Here is a 25,046-nt window from a genome sequence, read left to right on the forward strand (position 1 = left end):
TCAATCAATCAATCAATCAATCACATTACATGGTCAATCTGCTGCTCAGCTCCAAAGATCCCAAGTCTATAGTACAAATAATAATTCATATTTATTTTATTGTTCTGAGCATGTATTTAAAATAAGTAACTAAATATAATAATAATAATAATAATAATAATAATAATAATAATAATAATAATAATAATAATAATAATAATAATAATAATAATAATAATAATAATGATGATATAAAATCATGCTTTAATCTTTCCATTCGTGGTTTGACCAAAACAATTTATAATTATTTCGTAATAATAATATTAATACTAATATATCATATATGGAGAGAAATGAGATGAGGATTTTCTCTAGTAGTCCACGCGTCACTGTAGAAGTATGACGCTGACATGGTGGCTGAATTCGATTGGCTGACATGCCGAAAGGGGGGGGCGTGGCGTCTACATTTCCTCGCCTCCCCGGCGTCAACACATCGCCACTGTGACCACCACCACCTCCTCCGGTGCATTACAGAGTACTATGGCACAGTGTAGACAGAGAGCAGCAGTGCCATGGCCAACAGCTTCACCCAAGAATACTTTCAGATCCCTGTGGTGACCAGAGCCTACACCACGGCATGCGTCCTTACTACAGCTGCGGTGGTAAGATTATGGATTATCATATGATATGATCGATAGATGATGAAGCTCATAACATATGACGAACCAACAAAAAAAACATGGAGTTTAATCATGGAGAGGCAGCTTCATATGTTTGTGGTCAGGTCAGAATGATCCTCCACCACCACGACACCAGACAGTGCTGCTGACGCGCAGGCAGGCAGGCAGCGATCAGCTGATTTATGTTGGCTGTGGCTGTGGTGGTGGTGGAAGTACCGAACGTTTGGGCTTTTTTAGGCCACATATGTTTTTCGGGGTTTTTGATTGTATTGAATTAGCATTTGCAGAAATGCAAAAATAAATAAATCATAAACGTGCGTGTGTGTGTGTTGGATTGATGTGATGTCATGACATGTCAACATACATTACACTGCAGAGACAAATTCAAGCTGTTTGTTTTTTCTACCCCATTCCAGCAACTTGAGCTAATCACGCCTTTCCAGCTTTACTTTAACCCAGACCTGATTGTTAAGCGGTACCAGGTAAGCGATCACTCACTCACTCACTCACTCACTAATGTAACGTCACCCCTTCCTTTTAATGCTGTTTTATACTATTATAATAAATAATAATGTCCCTCACAGTCACCCTGTCTTTTTGTTTGTAGATATGGCGCCTCGTCACCAACTTCCTGTTCTTCGGATCTCTTGGATTCAGTTTCCTCTTCAATATCATCTTTCTGTATCCTATCACTGTACGGCCTTGCTTTATTTATGCTTTTATCAGCTATAAATGCCTAATATCAGCCTAATGTCATCAAATCTTTTAGTCTTAATGCAATGTTAATTTTGCTAGAAAAGTATAGTCTATTTGAATAACACACCATTATTTTATTTTAAGTCTTAGTCCTATTTAGTCTTTTGAAGACATTGTTTAGTCTATAGTCTCGACTGAATATCAAAAACCTTAGTCTTTTACTTAAGTTTAAAGTCAACAAAATGTACTGTAGTGCGTACGGCCTTGCTTTATGCCTGTATAAACTTGAACTAGCACTAGCTGATGAAATACAGTACAGCATACCCAACAGTGTTGTTTTTGGCAGCAGGTTTTAGTCATAGTCTCTTGAATAGTTTTCACTTAGTTTAGTCACATTTTAGTCACCTGGAATGTTTTAGTCTAGTTTTAGTCGACTAAATATCATAAGATTTTAGTCTACTAAATCTACAGTTGATTTAGTCGACTAAAATATATTTTGGCGGGCCTTGATGCCATCGTAATGACTGTTTTTACACTTTGCTGAAAATAGCCGATCTACAAGCCCACAACGTGTCGCAGCGTGACGCGTTGTGAGCTTGTAGATCTGCTATTTTTAGCATGCAACTAATTGTAAAATTACTTATACTGGATCTCTTGTCCACTAGTCCCTTCCTAACATTTTAGTCTAGTTTTTATTTGTTGACGAAATTGTCAGTATATATAGTCTTAGTCATCATAGCTTAGTTTTTATTTAGGTATTAGGTAGTCGACCAACATTTTTCGTCTTAGTTTTAGTCGACGAAAACAACACGGACATGCATGCTTCATAATATCAGTTTGTTTTGTCACAGTCTTTCTTTAACAAAAACCTAAACAAGTTATCGATATTGCCGGATGCTGGAAGAAGGCTCTTTCCGGGGCAGAACGGCTGACTTTATATTCATGTTCCTGTTTGGAGGCTTCCTGATGACTGTATCCTTTTATATTAAAACCCATTTAGGCCTGACGTCGAAGAAAAAAAAAAAGTCTTCTATTTTTCTGAAATACCTTTCTATATCAGTGCCGTGGTGCTCAATATTTCATGTCAAGGACTCCAAAAATTATATGCAATTGGCCGCCGAGGTGCCGGCCCCATTTGAAAATATGCTGTTCCAACAGTTTCAGTTAAAAATTTAAAAACAAAACTGTGTTTGAAAAGGCAGCTACAGGGCTGCTGCCTGTTTGACTGTGATGATGCTAAGCTCTTCCACTGCATAAACCCTTGTACACATTCCACAATCATGACACCATGTCGGACCTTTCACATTCATTCCTGTTGGGAATTATTGGACAATGTGTGTTTTTTTTAGGGATGTTTCATCACTATTATATTATATATTTGTACTTTACTCTGGGACTATTTCTACTGTACCCGTTACCGGTCAAAAGAGGTCTCTCAAGTATTCTATCTATCTTGTATTTGTTTTACTGAGGTTAAGGTTAGTACGTTTAGGTTTAGGCATAGTTTAACTGAGGTCACATTTAGGAATATGGTTAGGTTTAGGCATAGTATAACTGAGGTCATGTTTCGGAATATTATGGTTAGGTTTAGGCATAGTTTAGCTGAGGTTATGTTTAGGAATAAGGTTAGGTTTAGGGCATAGTTTAACAGAGGTTACATTTAGGAATACCTAGTGGATTTGACCCGGGCTGGGTGTTTTTGGGGGCAAGCCTTCTTGTATTCGTTGACAGACTCCACTCTTTGCTTTATTGGGGTTAGGGTTAGGGTTATGTTTTATGTAACTATTTCCTTTAACCTATTTTGGGCGGGAACCCCTTTTGGTGTTAGCATTATGTTATGCTTTAGCTATTGAAAAATAGCAGATCTACAAGCTCACTGACATAGAAAAAAAGCTGTCTTTTTCAGAAAACTGTCAGGATGTAGAAGACAGACTCCACTCTTTGCTTTATTGCGTTTAACCCAGAGCTCTCCACCAGCTGTTCGGTCTGTTTGCCAACCTGTTCTTCCTGGGCCAGGCGTTCACCATCATGCTGGTGTACGTGTGGAGCCGACGCCACCCGTTCATACGCATGAACTTCTTCGGCCTGCTGAACTTCCAGGCTCCGTTTCTCCCCTGGGTGCTCATGGGCTTCTCGCTGCTGCTAGGAAACTCCATCGTCGTTGACCTTCTAGGTCAGTGGTTCTGACAACTTTTTTTCATGTCAAGGACCACCAAATTGACACTAATTATCCAGCGGACCCCCCCCCCCCCCCCCCCCCATTTGAAAAGACATGCCAGGGAAGCCCCATAAGAGAAGGTTTTTTACAGCTCTAGCAGTGATTCTGAAGCAGTTTAATTTCAAGGACCCCCAGTTTGACATGCATAGGTCTACGGACCCCCATTTAATGGTATTTCTATCTCTGGGACCCCAATTTATATTGTAAAATCAATGTTAATTTAAAGGAGAATTCCATGCTAGAAGGCTTTCTTACCTTTATTTGTAGTTGTTTATGTCCCCACCAAAGAGGTCCAGGTGTTATTTTGTGCAAAAGCTCCTTATTGGCTATTTCCCTTACCATAAGCCCTAAATTAATTGCATTGAATTGAATGGGGCTATGGGGTGTTGTGCTAATTTGCTTATTTCCATCGCTCACAATTAGATTTGTTTTGTATATATCCTCTCTTCATAATGTAAATAATATCCCAAGCGGCACAGTTTACTACTTATTTCTTTGGAAATAAGCGAATTAGCACAACACCCCATAGCCCCATTCAATTCCATTGAGTGCTTATGGTAGGGGAAATAGCCAATAAGGAGCTTTTGCACAAAAAAACACCTGGACCTCTTTGGTGGGGACGTAACAACTATAAAGAAAGGTAAGAAAGCCTTCTAGCATGGAATTATCCTTTAACTCTGAGAGTCCATTTGGTTCCATTCATACACTCTCAGAGTTACAGTCCTATAAGGGTCCATTTGGTTCCAAACTATCATTTAGCTGGGGACCCCCTGGAACTCCCTCAAGGACCCCTGGGGGTCCCCGGACCCCACTTTGGGAACCACTGTTCTAGGTTAGAGACAGGCAGCCACCAAAATACAAATCACAATCTTACAGTATGTACAGGGCTGTCACGATTACAAATTTAAGTTGACAATTAATTGTCTTACAAATAATTGCGACACGTTGTAAGCTTGTAGATCTGCCATTTCTGCTTTTTAAATTTTTGGCGATGATGCAAAAATAATTGCGATTAGACGATTATGTAACAATTGTGACAGCCTTAATCTTCTGGCTGATTCATACTGCGTTGCACGCCGGTGTCTCCCACCGAAAATAGCAGATCAACAAGCTTGTAGATCTATTTGTTTTGGTACGAGACCTGATGCGTAAGAAATATAACTCATGTTTTATGTAACTATTTCCTTTAACCCATTTTGGGCGGGAACCCCTTTTGGTGTTAGCATTATGTTATGCTTTAGCTATTGAAAAATAGCAGATCTACAAGCTCATAGCGCGCCACTCGGTGGCGTGCTATGAGCTTGTAGATCTGCTATTTTTGTCTTTTTCAGAAAACTGTCAGGATGTAGAAGACATTCTTAGAATCTGATCTCAGGTCAAAATTGGTTAAAATAGTACATTTTCTTAATACAATTTCATACTCATTTCTATATACTGTGCTGTCAGTATAGTATTACCGATAATGCTCCTTTCCTTTCCAGGTATTGGAGTTGGTCACATGTATTACTTTCTCGAGGATGTTTTTCCAAACCAGCCAGGAGGGAGGAAGCTACTGGCAACACCAGAACTGCTGTAAGTATCAAAAATAAATCCACCTACTTTCATTGGCAATAAACGCTTAACAACCCAGTAAGAACAGACGGAGCCATAGTCGAGGACCTGCCTTTTATAAGGCAACCAAACTGAGCTTATACTGTACGTAACAGCGAGGCTATCACAGACCACCATTTGTGATATCATCACGGTCCATTATTTGCTCAGCATTTGAGGCACAGAACACCATTTGATGAGATTTAGCCTTTGCGGCCCAAAACTACAAAGAATATTTTGTTATTAAGAGTTTGTCCACAATTCCATGCTGTATTGATGTTTGTACCAGGCAAACGTTTGATCAAAATAACACTCCCCCCCCCCCCCCCCCCCCCTACATTCTAATTGTGTAGACCTCTTGTAAATTAAGTAATGCAGATGTTTAACGATAATTGAACTCTTGAGAGCGTATAATGAAACCAAATGGACCCATAGGGGCCCATTTGGTTTTCCTTTACGGCCAAATATTTTCCAGAAAAATTAGTTAAAAAAAAAAAAAAAAAAACATTTATAGAATTTATCTCCCCCCCCCCCCGAGCTTTTTTCACATTTTTCATATAACTACATTGCAAAAGAAGTAGCATTACTTTTGACAGTGCAGAAACATAATTGCCTTCCTTGATGAGCATCAACGACCATCATCACCTGGGCACAGTCACAGACACACACAGCTCCCCTCTACAGTGCTCTACTACTGAGTGACTCATTTCTCTCCAAAAGCACTTGAATATGGTGTAATATGGGAATATGACTAAAGCTCACATTTCACATCACACACACCATAATGAACTAGCCCCCCTAAAAATATATTTTTATTTCAATAAATCGATTTGTCGGGATTAATATCGATATATGATATATCGTTACATGTCACGTCGGTTCACAACGCATAGGTTTACTACATTGATGCAGAGCCGTAAGCTCCCAAAATGAGCACGCGCTCCCTCAGTTTGGGCTGACGTGAAAGTAACATTTCCCTCCAGTCAAAATCATTGTTCAGCGTCAGCACTTGTGTCTTTTAGGCGGCTGATATTTGACCATCCAGCAGAGGATCCCGACTACTCCCCTCTCCCGGAGGAGCTGCCGCAGAACCAGGAGGAGCAGCCTGACCAATAGCATGTGACGGGTCAAGACCAACTGACCAATAGCATGCCCCTTACGTACCAGGAGTGACGAACGGGTCTAGACCAACTGAAAGCCAAAAAGGACAATGAGATGCGTGTCTTAACCACATTTTCAATTGTGTCAACACTACAATTACATCTTTCATTGTAGATAAATCAGTCTTACTTAAAGATGGAGTGCCGTGACTTTTGTACTTTTTTTTTTTTTTTTGTATGTGTCTATGGGGTTAATATGACTCTAATAGACCCCCAGGTGTGGTTAGAATATTCAAATGTGTCTTCCCTGTGTATTTTTGGTTTCTTCCTGAAAGCCTTCGAGTCAAAAGGCCCAGTCGAAATACACCACTTTTTGTGACATCATAACCCTAACCCCTCCCCATTTATAATAACAGCTGTGGGGCGAGGCTTAAGTTCAGGTGGATGGTGAAAACCTTAACCAGGTATAATGGTTTAATATAATTTTTAACCCATTTAGGCCCGACGTCGACATTTAAAAAATGTCTTCTAAATCCTGACAGTTTTCTGAAATACCCGTTATCAGTGGTGCTCAATATTTCATGTCAAGGACCCCCAGAATTATCTGTATTTGGCCACGGACCCCCAGAAGTAAAGATTCTTTCCCCCAAAAATAGCAGATACGAGCTTGCTATTTTTCAATAGCTAAAGTAGAACAGAATGCTTGAAACACAAAGGGGTTCCCGCTTTTTTTTTTAATAAAGAATCTTCCTAGTATAATCAATACCTGATGATCATGTTTTAGGAGGGAGGGAATTAGCCTGGCTAATAAGCCAGACTCAAATCACACTATCGTGTGGTATTTGAGTCTGGAGATGATGTGTATGGATCTTGGGGTGGGTTCAAACATTTTCTCTTTGACGCAATTGGTTAGGGGTACTGTCAGTCAAAGGTCTCAACTTGCATTGAACGTCACTGTACCAAAGCCCGCCCATATTGCATACCGTGTCCCGATTGGCCACACCAGTTCTCTGGTGTAGGCAATGGGCGTACAATTGAGCCTCTCCAGACCGTAATCCGCCGGCAGGCAATTTGTTTTTTTTGCCAACGGCCTGGCTTATTAGCCAGGCTAGGAGGGAATCACGGCACTCCATCTAGACTAGCATTCGTGTTAATCATCCAGTTTGTTTGCATTATGTTTGCGGAGCGATTCCAAATGACCTGTGGTTGTGGTCAATACAAGGCCTTGGCTAAAATGTGCCGACAAGCCCAGAATCCCATGGGTCACTCTCTCTCTCTGTGGCTGCCATGGAATCCATGCACAGTCTGCACTTTCACCTACAGTATGTAGTGCCTTTTGTGGGTGAAAACCTGGTGTGAAATGGAAATCGCTAGGTTAGCACAACAACAAGCAAAGCAACGGTGAGTTGGTCCGGTGTTCCCAGCAACAAAACGCGCGTCATGATGACATGGCTGCGGTGCGTCGTTAAATTATAACACGGGGGGGGGGGAATCCATTAAGGTCAATCACCTTTTTATTTTGTAAGAATTATTCAAAATGTACAAAAGAAAAGACACAAATACAACATAATATATTATCTGAGACTGGCTGTGTGTGTGTGTGTTTTCTCTTCTGTCCGTCCGTCGGTGGATCATAATAGGATAATGGCTTCTCCACACTAGAGGGGGGGAGGGTAGTTTTTGTGTAACTACTGTAGTAGGATTTGGCCAAAAGAAACGATATTTTGACCTGAGATCAGATTCTAAAAACGTCTTCTACATCCTGACAGTTTTCTGAAAAAGCTATGTTTCCATGTCAGTGGTTCTTCGATTTAAAAAAAATAGCAGATCTACGAGCTTGTAGATCTGCTATTTTTCAATAGCTAAAGCATAACATAATGCTAACACCAAAAGGGGTTCCCGCCCAAAATGGGTTAAAAAATAAACATGTAAAAGGAGGGACTCTACTAGGGTCGGGACCCTTTAGGACAATTCCTTAATGCTTCCCTTTAACTTTCCCAGGGGGTTCCAAATGGACCCTTACAGGACTGTAACTCTGTACTGACGGACCCCTTTTCCACCGGTTGGGAACTGGTTCCGTTCAGAACCAGTTTTTAGTCCATGAGCCAGACCTCCAAAATTGGAATGTTAACTATGAATTGAGTGTGCAAAACCATACCTATATTAAATTGTTTATAGGCTCGATATAAGTAAATTAATATATAATAACCCTTCCACAGTAGTAGCTATTTTACATTTTGTGCATATTTTCCTATTTAATGCCTAATTTGCATATTTAAAATTGTTAAGATTTGTAATACAATGAGTCTTTGTGTAAGTAATCAACTGGGGAAGTTTCATGGTGATAACAATTTTATATTGGGTATGGTTTTGCCCACTCAATTCATAATTAACGGTCCAATTCTGGAGCTCTGGCTCATGGACGGAAGAACCAAAAAGAACTGAACCGGTTCCCAACCGGTGGAAAAGGGGCCTCAGAGTGAAATTAAAATGTTTCAGAACCACTGGTATAGTAATTGTATAGAGCGTCGCATTCCCGCCCCCTACCAGGGCCCAGGAAATGATTCCCCTACATTTTCCTCAGACATTTCAAAAAAGTCCTTTCAAGCCTCGTACAAAACTGACTCGGGTTGTGACAAACACAATGTTTCGGGGCGAACAAATAATTAGAAAGAAAAGGAAAACGGCAGGTTACAACACTTTTGTGTCTTTAAATAAATACTTTTTTGAAAAGCCTATGGATAAAATGAACGGGGGGGATTCACTTCTGGGTCTCACGTCGTCATGAAAGGGGGCGGGACTGCGACGCTCTATAACAGGGGTTCTCAACGTTTTTGGCCGGGGACCCCCGGAAATGCTTTGGCAATGTCTCGGGACCCCCGCCCCGCCCCCTCCCGCCTCCCGAAATTGACTGCTACAATAACCTTAAACCATTTTGGGCGGGAACCCCTTTTGGTGTTTTAAGCATTGTTATAATTTAGCTATTGAAAAATAGCAGATCTACAAGCTCATAGCGCGCCACCGAGTGGCGCGCTACGAGCTTGTAGGTCTGCTATTTTTCAAAAATCGTAAAAATAAAATTTTTTTTTTTGAAAATAATTTGGGGACCCCCTAAAATAATTTGGCGACCCCCCGAGGGGTCGCGACCCACGGGTTGAGAACCCCTGCTCTATAACAATAGACGTCAAGTCCACATAACCAGCTCTCACAGGCCCCTTTCCTACCGGTTGGTTCCCAATGGGAACCGGTTCAGTTCTTTTTGGTTCTTAGTCCATGAGCCAGAGCTCCGTTAATTATGAATTGAGTGTGCAAAACGATACCTACGGTATATTAGATTGTTATCACCATGACACTTCCCCAATTGAGTACTTACACGAAGACAATGATTTATTGTATTACAAATTTTACATTTTTAAATATGCAAATGAGGCATTATGTATGAAAATATGCAAAATAATAGAAACTATGAAAATGCTACTTCTGTGGAAGGGTTATGTATTCATTTACTTGTATTGATCCTATAAACAATTTAATTTAGGTCTAGTTTTTCCCACCAATTTTGGAGCTCTGGCTCATGGACTAAGAACCAAAAAGAACTGGACCGGTTCCCATTGGGAACCAACCGGTGGAAAGGGGGTCACAGTGTGATAAAAAGGAAGGAAAAAAAACGGTTCCAAATGCAATGGAACCAATTCCGGTTCTTCAATCTGGGACCCTAGATTCTACTGACAGAGAACGCAGCAGGCGATCAAAGAGCACCTGCTCAGGACGACTAGCTGAAGGAATGTCTCTCGTTACGGCTGCAAAAAAAAGAAATAAAAAAAAATCACGACAGCTTCACACCGTCGTCAGGATGGCCACGATTATTACTGTACAGACGCCAACGTCGTTAGTATGGACTACCATGCAGGTGCTGTGTTCGCCAGTCGTCTCATTCGCCTGAAAGCAAAGCAAAAACGCAACCACAAATGAACATCAAGAGCAGTGAAGTCAACAACCGACTTAAGTTTACAATTATGGTCACGTTTCCATTCTTTTCTTTAAAAAAATAAAAAGCATACCAGAATCTAGGGGTGGGCAATATGGAAAAATATAATATCACAATATTATTTCAAGCTGTAAAAATAAACTTTTTTTTTTCTTTTCTTATCAACTAGTCAACTAGTACCAACAAGGTCGACTAGTGGATTTACTAGTCGACTAGTAAACTAGTCAACTAGTACCAACAAGGTCGACTAGTGGATTTACTAGTCGACTAGTAAACTAGTCAACTAGTTGCTTAATGCCCTAATACTGTATAGTATAATTTTGCATCTTTGTGACAGGCCTAACATTCTCCCCTTCCTCCACACACACAGGAACAGTTTTGACATGTAATCATTTTGGAAATATTCAAAATGTAACCCTTACGCACACGATCGGTATCGGCCGAACGTGCGAAAATCAATCGGTGATCGAGTTTTCTAATTATATCCAGATTGTATAATGCTTCTAAATGTATTGACCAGTGGTGGAAAAGGTACTCGAATGTTTTACTTAAGTAAAAGTATCAATACTAAGAAGACATTTCGAGTAGAAGTATGGAATTCCAAATTGACGAGTAAAAGTACAAAAATATTGGCATCAAAATGTACCAAAAGTAGAAAGTACTCATTATGCAGAATATATCCCATCCCACAAGTTTTCAAAAGGTATAAAAAAAAAATCCTTTGAAAATAGCAGATCTACAAGCTGACAAGATCATCCATTTTCAAACGTCCGAAAAATAATATAGGGTTGAAGTGGTTAATGTATGTATGTTTTGTAATAATATTCATTCTACAAAGTAACTGGTAAGTAAAGTTTGCAAATTAATGGAATGGAGTAAGAGTACAACATTTGGATCTGAGATGTCGTAGTGGAATAGAGAGTATGCACATGCATGATTTTCCCATCAGGACACGCCCCCCTCATCTAGACTGAGTGGCAAAACATTGAGCAGCATGGAGTGTTGGGGTTTGGAAGCGCTCGTTGGAAATCACTCAACCGTCCTGCGTACCACCTGTTTCTAAATGTCACATAATGCAGGAGGCAGCAAAATGTTGTGTTATTGAAAACAAGCACTTCCAAACTCTGACACTTAGAAAAAGAATCAAATGCAGGGCATTTCTTGACAGAAAGTAGCTCATAAGGTTTCTATGGTGGATTTTTATGAAACAAAAACTTTGCAGATAGAAAGAGGATAATTCAAGCTTTTCGTACAGCTGCAATGTTGGTGAGTTTAACATTGATTAATGCAATCAGACAGGACTTTTCTGTTTGGACGAATAGGCTGTCGAGGCCAGAAAGTAGTTTTTTGCCACTCAGTGGGCGTTCCCGCATAACTTCCCGGTACGATGATGTCATGTGCATACCCTCTATAGAAGTAAAAGTGTCGGAAATTGGAAATATTGAAGTAAAGTACAAATTCCTCAAAATGGTAAATGTACTTGGTAGCTTTCCACCACTGAAAGAAAGATGCTCACCTGGTGTTCCTGTCCTGGTCTCTGATCTTCTTCTCCATCTCGGCGTCTGTTAGAGTCTCCAGTAGGGGGCACCACTGGTCAGCGTCACCCGTGTTTCTGATGGCTATCTCCACTGTGGGAAGGGGATTCTCACTGCGGGCACGCACGCACGCACGCACACGCACGCACACACACGAGACAAAACAAAGCAACCTTATCAGACAAACGTTCTACCCCAGCTGTTTGAAAGTGTAAACCAGTGGTTCTCAAACCTTTTCATTGTCAAGGACCCCCAAATTGACATTTATCAGCCTGTTTTTCAACCGTTTTCATTTCATGGACCCCTGTTTGACATGCATTAAGCTACGGACGCCCATTTAACGGCATTTCTATCTCTGTGAGCCCCAATTTATATTGTAAAAACTAAAAACCTATGTTAGTTTAATGGTTTTTGTGGCTTTCGCATTTATTTTATATTTTTTATGGAGGGATAGACAGTAGGCTGACAGGAAATGGGGAGAGAGATGCGGGGGGGAGGGGGGGGGGTGACACGCAGTAAAGGCCGTCGGGATCGGGAGTCGAACCCGCGGCACACTGCCAGACTGGATTACCAGCCAAGGTGCCTGGACCGCTGAGCCACGGCCCAGGCCAACCTATGTTAATTTAACTTAATTTACAGTCCCATAAGGGTCCATTTGGTTCCCATCTATCATTTTGCTGGGGACCCCCTGGAACTCCCTCAAGGACCACTGAGGGGTCCCTGGACCTCTACAGGTTGGTTCAGAACTGGAACCAAAACATAGAGTACTACTTCTTGCCCTACAGTGGGAACCAAAGTGGGTGTGTCACTATTAATACTAACTTCAGGTTGGAAGATGCAGGTGTGACATACATAAATAAAGTAAACCGTCGTGAAAATGAAGGAACAGAACCAGTTCTAGAACCAAAGTTCTTTACAGCATTTGACACCTCAATGAGTGATGAGAGGACTTTTGTGGCTGCAGAAAGCACATTGATCCCCAGCATGAACACATTAGGGATTGGAAGATCCTGTGTATTGGCAAAATTACAATGACGGAAGTCATTTTGAAAATTGCTTTAAAAGGGGCATTCCACTCATTTTCAACATTTTACTATGTCATTAATATACCTTAGAGCTGAAAAGTCCCCCCATTCTGTGTTTTCTAGAACTAGAGGTCTGAAAAAAAAAGAATTACAGTTCTAGGAAACACAGAATGGGGGGACTTTTTTATTATTTCCACACAACAGCTCTAAGGTATATTAATGACATAGTAAAATGTTGAAAATGGGTGGTTTTCCCCTTTAATGCATTTATACCCGAGGACGCATCTGTCTCGCCTTAGCTTTTAAGCACTTTAAACCTTTATTTTATACTTTAGCTGTTGGAAAAATTGAGAAAATGTGTGCAAATCTTTGAATATATATTCTTTCAACACAACACAGTTTTAACTCAAATATTTGCTTCTGGTGGGGGGGGGGGGGGTCCCTGGAACGACATATTTTCAGATGGGGGTCGGCGGCCAATTAGAGATAATTCTGGGGGGCCCTTGACATGAAATAGTTTGAGAACCACTGACACAAACATTCAGAATTAGAAGACATTTTGTCGAATCTGTTCCCAGGTCTAAATGTGTTAAGACGATACACTAGCATGTGCGTACAGTACATGTCAAAAAGTCAAAGTCGTACGATTTGTCACACACGTTACCGCAGTGAAATTTGTTCTCCGCATTTGACCCATCTCTTGGAGCAGTGAGCCGCAGCCAAGGAGCGGTGAGCTGCAGCGTGCGCCGTGCTCGGGAATCATTTGATTAGTAGATTTGACCCCCCAATCCAACCCTTTGATGCTGAGTGTCAAGCAGGGAGGCATTGGGTCCCATTTTTACAGTCTTTGTTATGACCCGGCCGGGGATCGAACCCCGACCTCCCAGTTTCAGGGCGGACACTCTAACCACAAGGCCACTGAGCTGGTTGTTCCTTGTGTATGGTGGTCTGTAATGCGTTTACCTGAAAGCATATGTCCTCTGGTGCCAGCTCAGCTGTCCTCGGATGCTGTATGCGATGGTGGTGACGAACTCTCCGCCCAGGCCCAACTCGGAGCACAGCTTCAGGGCAAACTTCTCCGGAGAGTTCTCCCTCTCAGACATGTCCCACTCAAACTGGTCCACCAGCGAGATGTTCCCCACGTGGATGTTCAACTAAAAAAAAACAGAGAGAAAAACGGATAAAACTAACAAATAAAAAAGGAAATCATATAATCGACTACTTAACCCATTTAGGCCTGACGTTGAAAAAATAAAAATAAAAAAGTCTTCTAAAATCATGACAGTTTTCTGAAATACCTCAAGTTTCTATATCAGTGGTTCTCAATAGTTCATGTCAAGGACCCCAAAAATTATATGTAATTGGATGACGACCCACATCTGAAAATGTGTTGTTCCAGGGACCTCCCAGGAGCAAAGATTTGAGTTTAAAAACGTTCGCTCTGAAATATAATCAAAGATTTGCGCCACATTTTTCAAAAATAGCAGACCTACAAGATCTGCTATTTTTCAATAGCTAAAGTATAACATAATGCTTTAAAACACCAAAAGGGGTTCCCGCCCAAAATGGGTTAACTAATATTTCTAATAGCTGTAGTAGGGGCTGTGTCCACGGAAAGAGGTTTTGAGATGCCAGCGCCTTTCTGGCAATGTATTATTAGGCTAATCGCAATCATTTGAGATAATCGCAAAATACATAATCGTTTCCATGTTGAACAATGTTCATACATTTTCAAAGATATTCCCAAAATAGCAGAAATATCTGATCCACGCGTCCATGTGTTCGAGCTTGTAGATCAGCTATTTCCATAAATTAAATATTTTAATCGTGAAAATGTGGCGCAAATCTTTGAATATATATTCTTTCAGAGCAGAACGTTTTTAACTCAAATCTTTGCTTCTGGGGAGGTCCCTGGAAGTGGAACTACATATTTTCAGATGGGGGTCGGCGGCCGATTACATATAATCTTGGGGGTCCTTGACATGAAAATGTTTGAGCACCACTGACATAGAAACGTAGGTATTTAAGAAAACCGTCAGGATTTAGAAGGCATTTGTAGAATCGTTCCCAGGTCAAAATGGGTTAGCTGACGGCAGACCAGATAGGCTCTCATTTTCCTCACCTTGATGATGACCCTCTGGTCCGCCTGCTCCTCCAACAGGACGCTGTCGGCGGGATAGGACTCGATCTGCTGCCGGATGGCCGAGGCGATGGCGGGGACGAAGGCCAGCGGGTTGAGGTCCAGGTCGTCACACAGGATCTCGGCGAACATCTCCGGGGTCATCAGTTTCTCTGTGGATACACACAAGCATCAATTAGCCCTTCGCTAAGTCCCTCCCGCAACCCGTCCTTGTCCAACAGGCACGTTTAGCAGCGAGGAGACAATGGCAAGCTGTCCTTCTCACCCATTGAGACACATGACGGGATTTATTCCATATAAATAATGGATCATTTCAGTAGCAAGAGCTTCAATATATATATATATATATATATATATATATATATTTTTTTTTTAATAATGTATTTATTATTAAATTATTTATTTATTTATTTTAAATGTAGGAAAATAAAATGTGATTTTTACTCGAGTCGTGACTCGTGACCCGCAAATGGGTCCCCATCCACTCTTTGGGAAACACTTGGTTGACCGGGAGTGCCTACTAGTTCCCCTTACACAGAATCTCACCCGTCCTGTAGTGTACGACACGCTACGGTTCAAGAGTTATGTTATGTTATGCTTTAGCTATTGAAAAAATAGCAGATCTACAAGCTCGTAGCGCGCCACCGAGTGGCGCGCTACGAGCTTGTAGGTCTGCTATTTTTGAAAAATCGAAGAACGACTGACATAGAAACATAGCTTTTTCAGAAAACTGTCAGGATGTAGAAGACTTTTTTAGAATCTGATCTCAGGTCAAAATTAAATCACTGTTGTTCATCTCAACAATGGAGACAAACGAAGGGAGTCCGCAGGACGACGTTGGAATCATGGTGGTTCAACCGATGCCTCAGAGACACTCTCCTACTCGCGTCACGAGAACCATGTATTCCAGTCGCTCATAGTGTGTGTGTGTGCAGAAGAAGAAGCACAATAAATGAGGCTCTCTACCGTTCATATTCCAAGAACAATCATAAATGAGGCTCTCTGACCGTTCATATTCCAGAACAATCATAAATGAGGCTCTCTAGTGTTCATATTCCAGAACAATCATAAATGAGGCTCTCTATAGCGTTCATATTCCAGAACAATCATAAATGAGGCTCTCTAACCGTTCATATTCCAGAACAATCATAAATGAGGCTCTCTAGTGTTCATATTCCAGAACAATCATAAATGAGGCTCTCTACCGTTCATATTCCAGAACAATCATAAATGAGGCTCTCTATAGCGTTCATATTCCAGAACAATCATAAATGAGGCTCTCTATAGTGTTCATATTCCAGAACAATCATAAATGAGGCTCTCTATAGTGTTCATATTCCAGAACAATCATAAATGAGGCTCTCTATACCGTTCATATTCCAGGTGAAAGCATCGCGGAGCTTCTGTCCTTCTATCTCCATGTCCAGACGGATGGGAACCAGCACCTCAGACTGAGTGGCGTTCTCGTGAATCACGGCCGGATCGTGGTCATCGAAACTAAACGCCACCACAAACAACAACAACAACACACAGCATTAATTAGCCCATTTAGGCCTGACGTAAAAAAAAGAAAGAAAAAAAAGTATTTTTAAAATGTATTTATTTCTGAAAAACCTCATGTTTCCATATCAGTGGTTCTCAAGATTTCATGCCAAGGACCCCAAAGATTATATGTAATATGCCGCCGACCCCCATCTGAAAATATGTTGTTCCAGGGACACCCCAGAAGCAAAGATTTGAGTTAAAAAAACAAATTTTCACGATTTGTCTTTTTCAACAGCTAAAGTATAACATAATGTTTAAAACATCAAAAGGGGTTCCCGCCCAAAATGGGTTAATTCCAACCACAGCTAACCACCCACTGTTACCTTCATTTGAACATTATCCTTACTAGAGTGGTGCCCGTTGGGTACTGGCCTACTTGGAACGATGCAAGTTGGAAATGCATGCCCCACCTAGTTATTACTTGCAGTACTGTTTTCGGCTGCGTATGTCGGTGACTGGCTCGGCCAATCAGGGATTGTGAATTTTGGTGGTCCCCTTGGCCAATCAGAGATAGTGTATCTTTGGCGGCGTCGCTCGGCCAATCCAATCAGGGATTGTGTATTTTTGGTGGCGTTGCTCGGGCCAATCAGAGCGCAGGTTGGGAGCTTGCTGCGTATGTAAGTTGCGCGCTCTGCTCGCGCACAAGTAGGCCATTCATGGCCAACTTGTGTGCGAAGCGCAAGTTGGCAGCTCGACAGAGTGCATTTCTAGTTGTCTCTGTGTCCCTTTTATGCCCATATATGGAGTTCTTTGTCAGGCACGCCCCAAATAATGTATGGAGTCTATGCAGATGTCAGAACAGCTCCATATATGGAGATTTAGCCCTGTTCAATTTGTGACGATGAAGCCTAAAAGGAAAAACAGAATTACAAATAGTAACATTACAAAGTTCAATGCAAAAAACAAAAACAAAAACAACTAGAAAAAGTGCCCTTCTGGGCACAGGTCTCCACCAGGAGGATTTTAAAACGGTCAAGTGGCATTTATTCCAAAGCCTAGTGGGAACAAGCATGCACAGTTTCACCACAATCGGACGCTGCGTTGAGTAGTTGTGGCGATTTGTACAAAACGGGTACAAAGCGGGCTACTCCTGAAAAGTTTAGAAGCCAATCGTAGCCAATGAGGGTGGATTATGAGAAATCAAACAAACCCGTCTTGATCACATGACTATGGAGAGCATGTGTACCGATTTGCGTGGAATTTGGATAAAATCTGAAGGAGTAATATTAGAAAATGTGTTTTACATATGTCGGCCTCCTGGTGGCGCTATAAAGATCAGATGTGAAAAATGCCAGGCAAAGGTTTTCCCTAACCTCTAGGGAGTTGGCATACAAAGTTATCCACAGATCCGTGCAGTTAGAGGTAAAAACACTTTTCGGCCAGTTATAGCGCCACCATGAGGCTGAGTTGAAAATGTTCATGTGGCATTTCTTCCTCGGCCAAGTGGGAATGTGCGTGCACAATTTTACGGAAATCACACGATGTGTTCATGATTTGCAGCATTTTGTTTGAAACTGAGCACTCCTGCAAACTTTGGAAGCCAATCATAGCCAATCAGGATGGAGTCTGAGAAATCTGAAAGACCCGTTTCGTTGAATGGCTCTAGAGAGACTGTGTACCAATTTGCGTGATGTTTGGACAAAATCTGTAGGTGTACTGTCCAAAAACTTGTTTTGCACAAAGCAGCCTCCTGGTGGCGCTATAACAGGCCGTTCTGGAATTTTTGGGGCAGAGGTTCATCGTTGGCATCCAGGGAGTGTATGTGCAAAAGTTGGCATCGACCGGGTTAACGGTGCCGGAGATTAGCTGTTCACAGACGGACGGACACACGGACGGACGGACGGAGTGCAAAACATACTCTCTCCCCATGCCTTCGGCCTGGTGGAGACAATTCAATTGTTAATCGCAATTATTTGTGCGACAATTAATCGTCAACTTAACCCATTTTGGGCGGGAACCCCTTTTGGTGTTTTAAACATTATGTTATAATTTAGCAGCTATTGAAAAAATATCAGATCTACAAGCTCGTAGCGCGCCACTCTGCTATTCTTGAAAAATCGTGAAAATTTTGATTTCAGAAAACTGGGTTAATTCCAACCACAGCAAACCACCCACTGTGCCTTCTATTTGTACATGGGTGTGCGCGCGGGACGGTTCCTCTCCATTCTGCCAGTTGTTTGGGCTTTACTTACCACAGGGGGAACGTCCTCTTCTTATCCCGGCCCAGTCGGCCACGGTTGATGGTCGTGGAGCAGGGGACGGCGTCCAGATGGTGGGAACTGTTGGGCAAGGTGGGAACCCACTGGCTGTTCCTCTTGCCTTTCTGCTCCCTGTCGAGGGGAACGGATCGAGACAGTCGTTAGTGTACACACAACCCATTTTGACCTGAGATCACTAAAAATGTCGTCTAAATCAGTTTTCTGAAAAACCTACGTTTCTATATCAGTGGTTTTCAAACTATTTCATTTCAAGGACCCCCGATATCGTATGTAATTGGCTGCCGACCCCCATCTGAAAATATGTTGTTCCAGGGACCCCCCCAGAAGCAAAGATTTGAGTTAAAAGCGTTCGCTCTGAAAGAATAATGTATTCAAAGATTTGCACCACATTTTCACGATTTAAAAAAAATAGCAGACCTACAAGCTCGTAGCGCTATGAGCTTGTAGATCTGCTATTTTTCAATAGCTAAAGTATAACATAGGGACATTATTTACAATTTACAATTCAGGCATTTGGCAGACACTCTTAATCCAGAGAGACTTACATTAGGCAAGAACAAAAAGCATGGCAATACATCACATACATAAAAAGTAGTATTCAAGAAGCTAAGAACGTAACAGTGGAATCTCTGTATAATGAAACTATACATATAAACTATACATATATACTATAAAGTGCTATGACTACATACAATGCAATTCTAGTGCTGTCTACATCACATGCTATAAGTCTGTATAAAATGCTATCCAAGTCTACAAAAGTGCTATCTAAGGGGCTAGGGTAAGTGCTACGGGCCATGATGGAGTCTGAACAGGTGGGTTTTCAGACTACGGCGGAATATTGGGAGTGAGGCTGCAGTTCTGATTGTCATGGGAAGAGCATTCCATAGTTTTGGAGCCATATTATATTTTATATACCATTACATCTGTACAAAAGGCCGGCTTAGATAACCCATTTTGGGCGGGAACCCCTTTTGGTGTTGGCATTATGTTAGCTATTGAAAAATAGCAGATCTACAAGCTCATAGCGCGCCACCGAGTGGCGCGCTATGAGCTTGTAGGTCTGCTATTTTTGAAAAATCGAAGAACGACTGACATAGAAACATAGCTTTTTCAGAAAACTGTCAGGATGTAGAAGACATTTTTAGAATCTGATCTCAGGTCAAAATGGGATAAAGTGCATGTCAGAGATCCTGTACCTGAGGTAGGCAGGTGGCTCAGATACTGTACCTGTACTGTACTGTACTGTACTGTACTGTACTGTGGCTCAGATACTGTACCTGAGGTAGGCAGGTGGCTCAGTGCTGATGGAGATAGCTTTGTACTTTTCATCGTTGCCTTCAAAGATCTCTTCTACTTCGGAGGCTTTTAGCAGGGTCACGCTGGTAGCCAGAGTAGTGTAGCCATGATCTAAAAAAAAATATATATATATATATATATATATATATATACCAAGGAAAAATAAATCAGAGACAGTAATGTGGACGATACCAAAACCAGGTTTCGGACAATGAATAAGGTGTTGGGCCAGTCCACCAACAGAACAGCCTCAATGCACCGTAGCATCCAATCTGTTGCCGTTTTGAATCTGGGTGGTGGTTGTTAGCCTGGTAAAACCACTCCCCCTGCTGGACAACATTTGCATTCTGCCAGAAGGGAGAGTCTGGTGTCTCTCGGGCAGAGACGATGTACTCCGGACCAAATCAGACCGGAGCGATATGCAGCCGCTAGAGGCGGGATCAACGCGAGACTGAGCACAAATGTAAACACAACCTAACAGGACTATACAACTCAAAATGATTATGGATATTTCAGATTGTTGTCCCGCTGCTTCCGGTTCATCGTTTCTGCTTGAGAGAGCCCAGATGCAGGCAGGAGGAGGGAACTTGTGAACTCAATACTGCCGCAATCTGGTGGAGTCGGGTGGTTGTTGGCTCTCTACACAATCTACACATTGGTCCAAAATATCCCATCAATTGGGTTGAGATGTGGCGAGTGGCGACTACAAAGGCCAAAGCAAGAAAGCATATGATTATTCACGGTTCTCCCAGTTTGAATGCTATCAATGCATTGAAAGAGACAACATCACGTTTAATCAGACCATTGAATGCTCTCAGTAGCCGTCTACTGATATGAGGTTAGGGGACTTACGTGGCCGGTTAAGACCGATGAGGTTAGGGTTAGATTTAGTGTTAGGGTTAAGGCTCATTCATAGTCTGGATTTTCGGTGGTCACCTCACCACCGAAAATCCAGACTATGAATGAGCCTTTAGTCGGACAACGCGTGTCGTCGCTGTCAAAACAGTAGCCGCGTAAGGGTCCATTTGGTTTCATTTTACGCTCTCAAGAGTTCAATTATTGTTAAACATCTGCATTACTTAATTTACAAGAAGCCTACGCAATTAAAGAATGTAGAAGAATTGTTATTTTTGATCAACGTTTGCCCGTTATCTCATGGTACCAACATCAATACAGCATGGCATTGTGGACAAAATCGTATCCAACGACAACAAAATATTCCAAGTTTTGGGTCTGAGAGGCTAAATCTTATCAAATGATGGTCCGTACGTGGCTCAAATGCTGAATAAATAAATAATAAATAATGGACCTCAATATGAAAAGGGTTGAAAACCACCAGTTAGGGATGCCCCGATCAGGTTTTTTGGGACCGATACCGATTGTTTTTCTCATGATCGGCCGATGCCGATAGGTCGTTGCACATTTTAATATTTCCAAAATTGTCAAAACCCACGTCAAAACTGTTCCTGTGTGTGGGGAGGAAGGGGAGAGTGATTAGGCCCGTCACAAAAACGCAAAATGATGTTATACTATATATCTGATTGACATTTATACCACTTAACACATTTTGGGCGGGAACCCCTTTTGGTGTTAGCATTATGTTATGCTTTAGCTATTGAAAAATAGCAGATCTACAAGCTCATTGCTTGTAGGTCTGCTATTTTTGAAAAATCGAAGAACCACTGACATAGAAACATAGCTTTTTCAGAAAACTGTCAGGATGTAGAAGACTTTTTAGAATCTGATCTCAGGTCAAAATGGGTTAAATGGTGTAAAAGATCAGTTTCTCCAGATTGCCGATCAAAGATAGGGTAAATGCCGATTACCGATCAGAGTGAATATCGGCCGATATGGGCGATCACCGATCGCTGGCCGATTATCGGAGCATCTCTACCAGCGGTATCGGGTAATGTTCTCCACTGACCGTGTGATGATTCCACTATCTTCTTGCGCTCCTCCAGCGACGCCAGTTTCCTCCATAGCGACGGGTACCTCTTGTACAGCGAGCCTCTGAACATACGAACATAATTTCCAACCTGACGATACATGAAGTCACAGGTCAGTCCGGCTAAACAAACACACACATTTTTTTTTTTTGTGGCTCTCTCCCCTTTATTTTTATTTTTTTTATGGAGGGACAGACAGTAGGCTGACAGGAAATGGGGAGAGAGATGGGGGAAGACATGCAGTAAAGGCCGTTGGGATCGGGAGTCGAACCCGCGGCACACTGCCAGACTGGATTACCAGCCAAGGTGCCTGGACCACTGAGCCACGGCCCAGGCCACAAACACACACATTAATCATTGCTCCATTTTTTGATTCCATTACATTACAGTCATTTAGCAGACGCTTTTATCCAAAGCGACTTACAATAAGTGTATTCAACATAGGTAGGGAACAAAAACTACTAATCACCAGAAGTCTTTAGTGCATTTTCTGCAAAAACAAGCAACCACGAGTATACCTAGCGCTAAGGTAAAAGTGCAATATATCAGCTACCTATTTCCTTAACCAGATGAGACAAAATAGCTAAATCAAATGAGCATGAGCTAAAACAATTAAGTGTATCGACTAAACAAGATCCAATAAACAATACAACAATAGAAAACAAGCGTTCGTACAACTAGTTAACAACAAGTAGGTCAGGCAGAGAGGAAGGGTAGTGTTTCCTGAAGAGGTAGGTTTTCAACCTGCGGCGAAATATGGGCAGTGACTCTGCTGTCCTAACATCAGTGGGGAGTTCATTCCACCACTGTGGGGCCAGAACAGAAAAGAGTCGTGACCGTGTGGATCGGCCAGAAGGACCCTTGAGTGACGAGGCAATCAGTCGCCCCGAGGTGGCAGACCGAAGTGGTCGGGCAGGGGTGTAGGCATCGACCATAGCCCGGAGGTAGGAAGGAGCTGTTCCTTTCGCTGCCCTATAGGCTAACACCAGGGTTTTGAACTGGATGCGGGCCGCTACGGGGAGCCAGTGTAGAGAACGGAGAAGGATGGTTGTGTGGGAGAACTTGGGGCGGTTTAACACCAGACGAGCCGCAGCTTTCTGAACAAGCTCCAGAGGTCTGATGGCATATGCCGGAGCACCAGCAAGGAGGGAGTTGCAGTAGTCCAGGCGGGAGATGACGAGAGCCTGGATGAGCACCTGGGCTGCCTTCTCCGTGAGGAAGGGGCGAATCCTCCTGATGTTGTAGAGGAGGAATCTGCAGGACCTTGTCACTGATGCGATGTTTGCCGAGAACGTCAGTTGATCGTCCAGGGTCACACCCAGATTTTTCGCAGTCCGAGTTGAGGTCACCACAGCATTATCAATGGTGATGGCCATGTCTCGGTGCGGACAGCCCTTCCCCGGGAGGAACATCAGCTCGGTCTTGTCCAGGTTGAGCTTCAGGTGGTTTGTCGACATCCACGCCGAGATGTCAGCCAGACAAGCAGCAATGCGTGCCTCCACTTGGGTATCAGAGGGGGGGAATGAGAGGATCAGCTGGGTGTCATCGGCATAGCAGTGGTAGGAAAAGCCATGGGAGTGGATGACAGCACCCAGAGATGTAGTGTAGAGAGAGAAAAGAAGAGGACCCAGAACCGAGCCTTGGGGAACCCCAGTTGTGAGCCTGTGTGGTTCTGACACAGACCCTCTCAGCATCACCTGGTAGGAGCGACCCGTCAGGTAGGATGCAAACAGGGATTCCCCCCCCCCATTAGATTAATCAATGCTATTATTAACACATTTTGGAGTTAGCTGGTTTCTCCCCCCCGACAGCAGAGATATGTAACTATACTAGAAACTGCTGTATAGAGGGCATAGCATAGAGATTTCAGAAAATATTTATATATTATTTATATATTAGTCTGGAACCAAGCCATCCAAGGCATCTGGGGAATCATGCACATAATACTTAACTTAATTATATGATCATATACTATATATATATATATATATATATATATATAATATTTTTTTTAACCTTTTTTTGTACTGTAGCACCACAAAATGTGCACCACTGCTATGCCCTAATTATTAGGGCATGTTCATTAGGGCCTAATAGATAATGAACTAGCCCAAACATTTAGACTCTCATAGGTTTTTTTCAAAAAACCTCTAGGAGAGTCTAAATGTTTGGGCTAATAATGAACTATAAAAAGAACATAATTTAAAGTATGCCAACTATATTTACGATTGGGTTGGGGATCTTTCAAACATTATTTCCAAGGAAGGGTGAATGATAACTCTCATGAATGTATTGTAAACACAACTGGAGTGTTATACATGGAACATGATGCAATATGCATACAACGACAACGACCAACATGTCATCATATCATTTCCATTGTTGAAACATTTTTAAAACGTTTTTCCGAGGAGAAATAGCAGATCTATATACATCAGCTATTTCTAAGTGTATAATTAAATGTCAATAATGTATTTGTATATAAAATGCATAATTTGGCATATATGCCCTGTGCAATGTTTGATATTTTATTCATAATGTTGCAATGTTCAAATGCCCAAAAACACAAGTAAACACATTTGTAAATCGTGACAGCCCTACTTAAATCACAAACAATGAATGAGCCCTTTAGCTTTTAGCATAGCAGTGTAATTAGCTTGTTGGCTAGCGACCCGGCGGGGCAAACGACCAAATAATTAAATATAGGGCGCAATAGCGACTCTAAAAGTACAGTTTTTGGTTTACGTGGATGAAACACCGACCTCCGATCCGATCATATAAAAATCTCCATCGTCCTCTAGCTGAAACTTGACAGGTTTTTGTCCAAACGTCTTGCTAAGCGCCATGATGGAACCCTTCAATAACAAAGCGCTGTGCCACCACTGCGCGTGCGCCAAGTCACGAGCAGTGTTGCCAGGTTTTGCAAGAGAAAGAAGCGACCAGGTCTATGAAAACCAATCTGAGAACCCATCTTCAAAAAAATAAAGGAACAGTCAGCGCCCTCTTTTCCTCATGCCCTTTACCCTTAAAACACCTTTAAAAATAGAAGATCTACAAGCTCACCGCGAGACGCATTGTGAGCTTGT

The 25,046-nt window shown here is 42.0% G+C and overlaps 2 protein-coding genes across 3 annotated transcripts; one reads left to right on the plus strand and one right to left on the minus strand.

Annotated features, from left to right (window-relative positions):
• The first annotated feature begins 459 nt into the window (after nucleotides 1–459).
• Nucleotides 460–7,664, plus strand: derl3 (derlin 3). The gene is made up of 7 exons (XM_079515855.1): nucleotides 460–641; nucleotides 1,076–1,141; nucleotides 1,267–1,340; nucleotides 2,234–2,327; nucleotides 3,333–3,528; nucleotides 5,055–5,145; nucleotides 6,186–7,664. Exons 1-7 carry the CDS (start codon nucleotides 552–554, stop codon nucleotides 6,277–6,279), a joined length of 705 nt encoding a protein of 234 aa, XP_079371981.1. The 5' UTR covers nucleotides 460–551; the 3' UTR covers nucleotides 6,280–7,664.
• A 139-nt stretch (nucleotides 7,665–7,803) lies between these two features.
• Nucleotides 7,804–24,861, minus strand: smarcb1a (SWI/SNF related BAF chromatin remodeling complex subunit B1a). 2 transcript variants are annotated; one of them, XR_013791246.1, is made up of 10 exons: nucleotides 24,723–24,861; nucleotides 21,939–22,050; nucleotides 19,996–20,125; nucleotides 18,689–18,826; nucleotides 16,321–16,448; nucleotides 14,934–15,103; nucleotides 13,775–13,965; nucleotides 11,768–11,899; nucleotides 8,138–10,202; nucleotides 7,804–8,099 (listed from the first exon to the last, which is right to left on the minus strand). XR_013791246.1 is itself a non-coding variant. In XM_079515850.1 (9 exons), exons 1-9 carry the CDS (start codon nucleotides 24,804–24,806, stop codon nucleotides 10,163–10,165), a joined length of 1,125 nt encoding a protein of 374 aa, XP_079371976.1. In that variant the 5' UTR covers nucleotides 24,807–24,861; the 3' UTR covers nucleotides 7,804–10,162. The 2 variants fall into 2 exon arrangements, 1 of the variants encoding a protein (XP_079371976.1); XM_079515850.1 differs by having other exon boundaries at nucleotides 7,804–10,202.
• Nucleotides 24,862–25,046: the final 185 nt, after the last annotated feature.

The sequence above is a fragment of the Electrona antarctica genome, assembly GCF_951216825.1.
Source record: "Electrona antarctica genome assembly, chromosome: 12".
Taxonomy (NCBI): domain Eukaryota; kingdom Metazoa; phylum Chordata; class Actinopteri; order Myctophiformes; family Myctophidae; genus Electrona; species Electrona antarctica.

Coding starts and splice junctions, on each gene's coding strand:
- derl3 (XM_079515855.1), top strand. CDS start 552: ATGGCCAACAGCTTCACCCAAGAATACTTTCAGATCCCTGTGGTGACC. Junction 1,142..1,266: donor TGATTGTTAAGCGGTACCAG/GTAAGCGATCAC, acceptor TTTTGTTTGTAG/ATATGGCGCCTCGTCACCAA. Junction 1,341..2,233: donor CTCTTCAATATCATCTTTCT/GTATCCTATCAC, acceptor AACCTAAACAAG/TTATCGATATTGCCGGATGC.
- smarcb1a (XM_079515850.1), bottom strand. CDS start 24,806: ATGGCGCTTAGCAAGACGTTTGGACAAAAACCTGTCAAGTTTCAGCTA. Junction 20,126..21,938: donor GATAGTGGAATCATCACACG/GTCAGTGGAGAA, acceptor ATTTTTTTTTAG/ATCATGGCTACACTACTCTG. Junction 11,900..13,774: donor CAGAGGACATATGCTTTCAG/GTAAACGCATTA, acceptor GCGTGCCCGCAG/TGAGAATCCCCTTCCCACAG.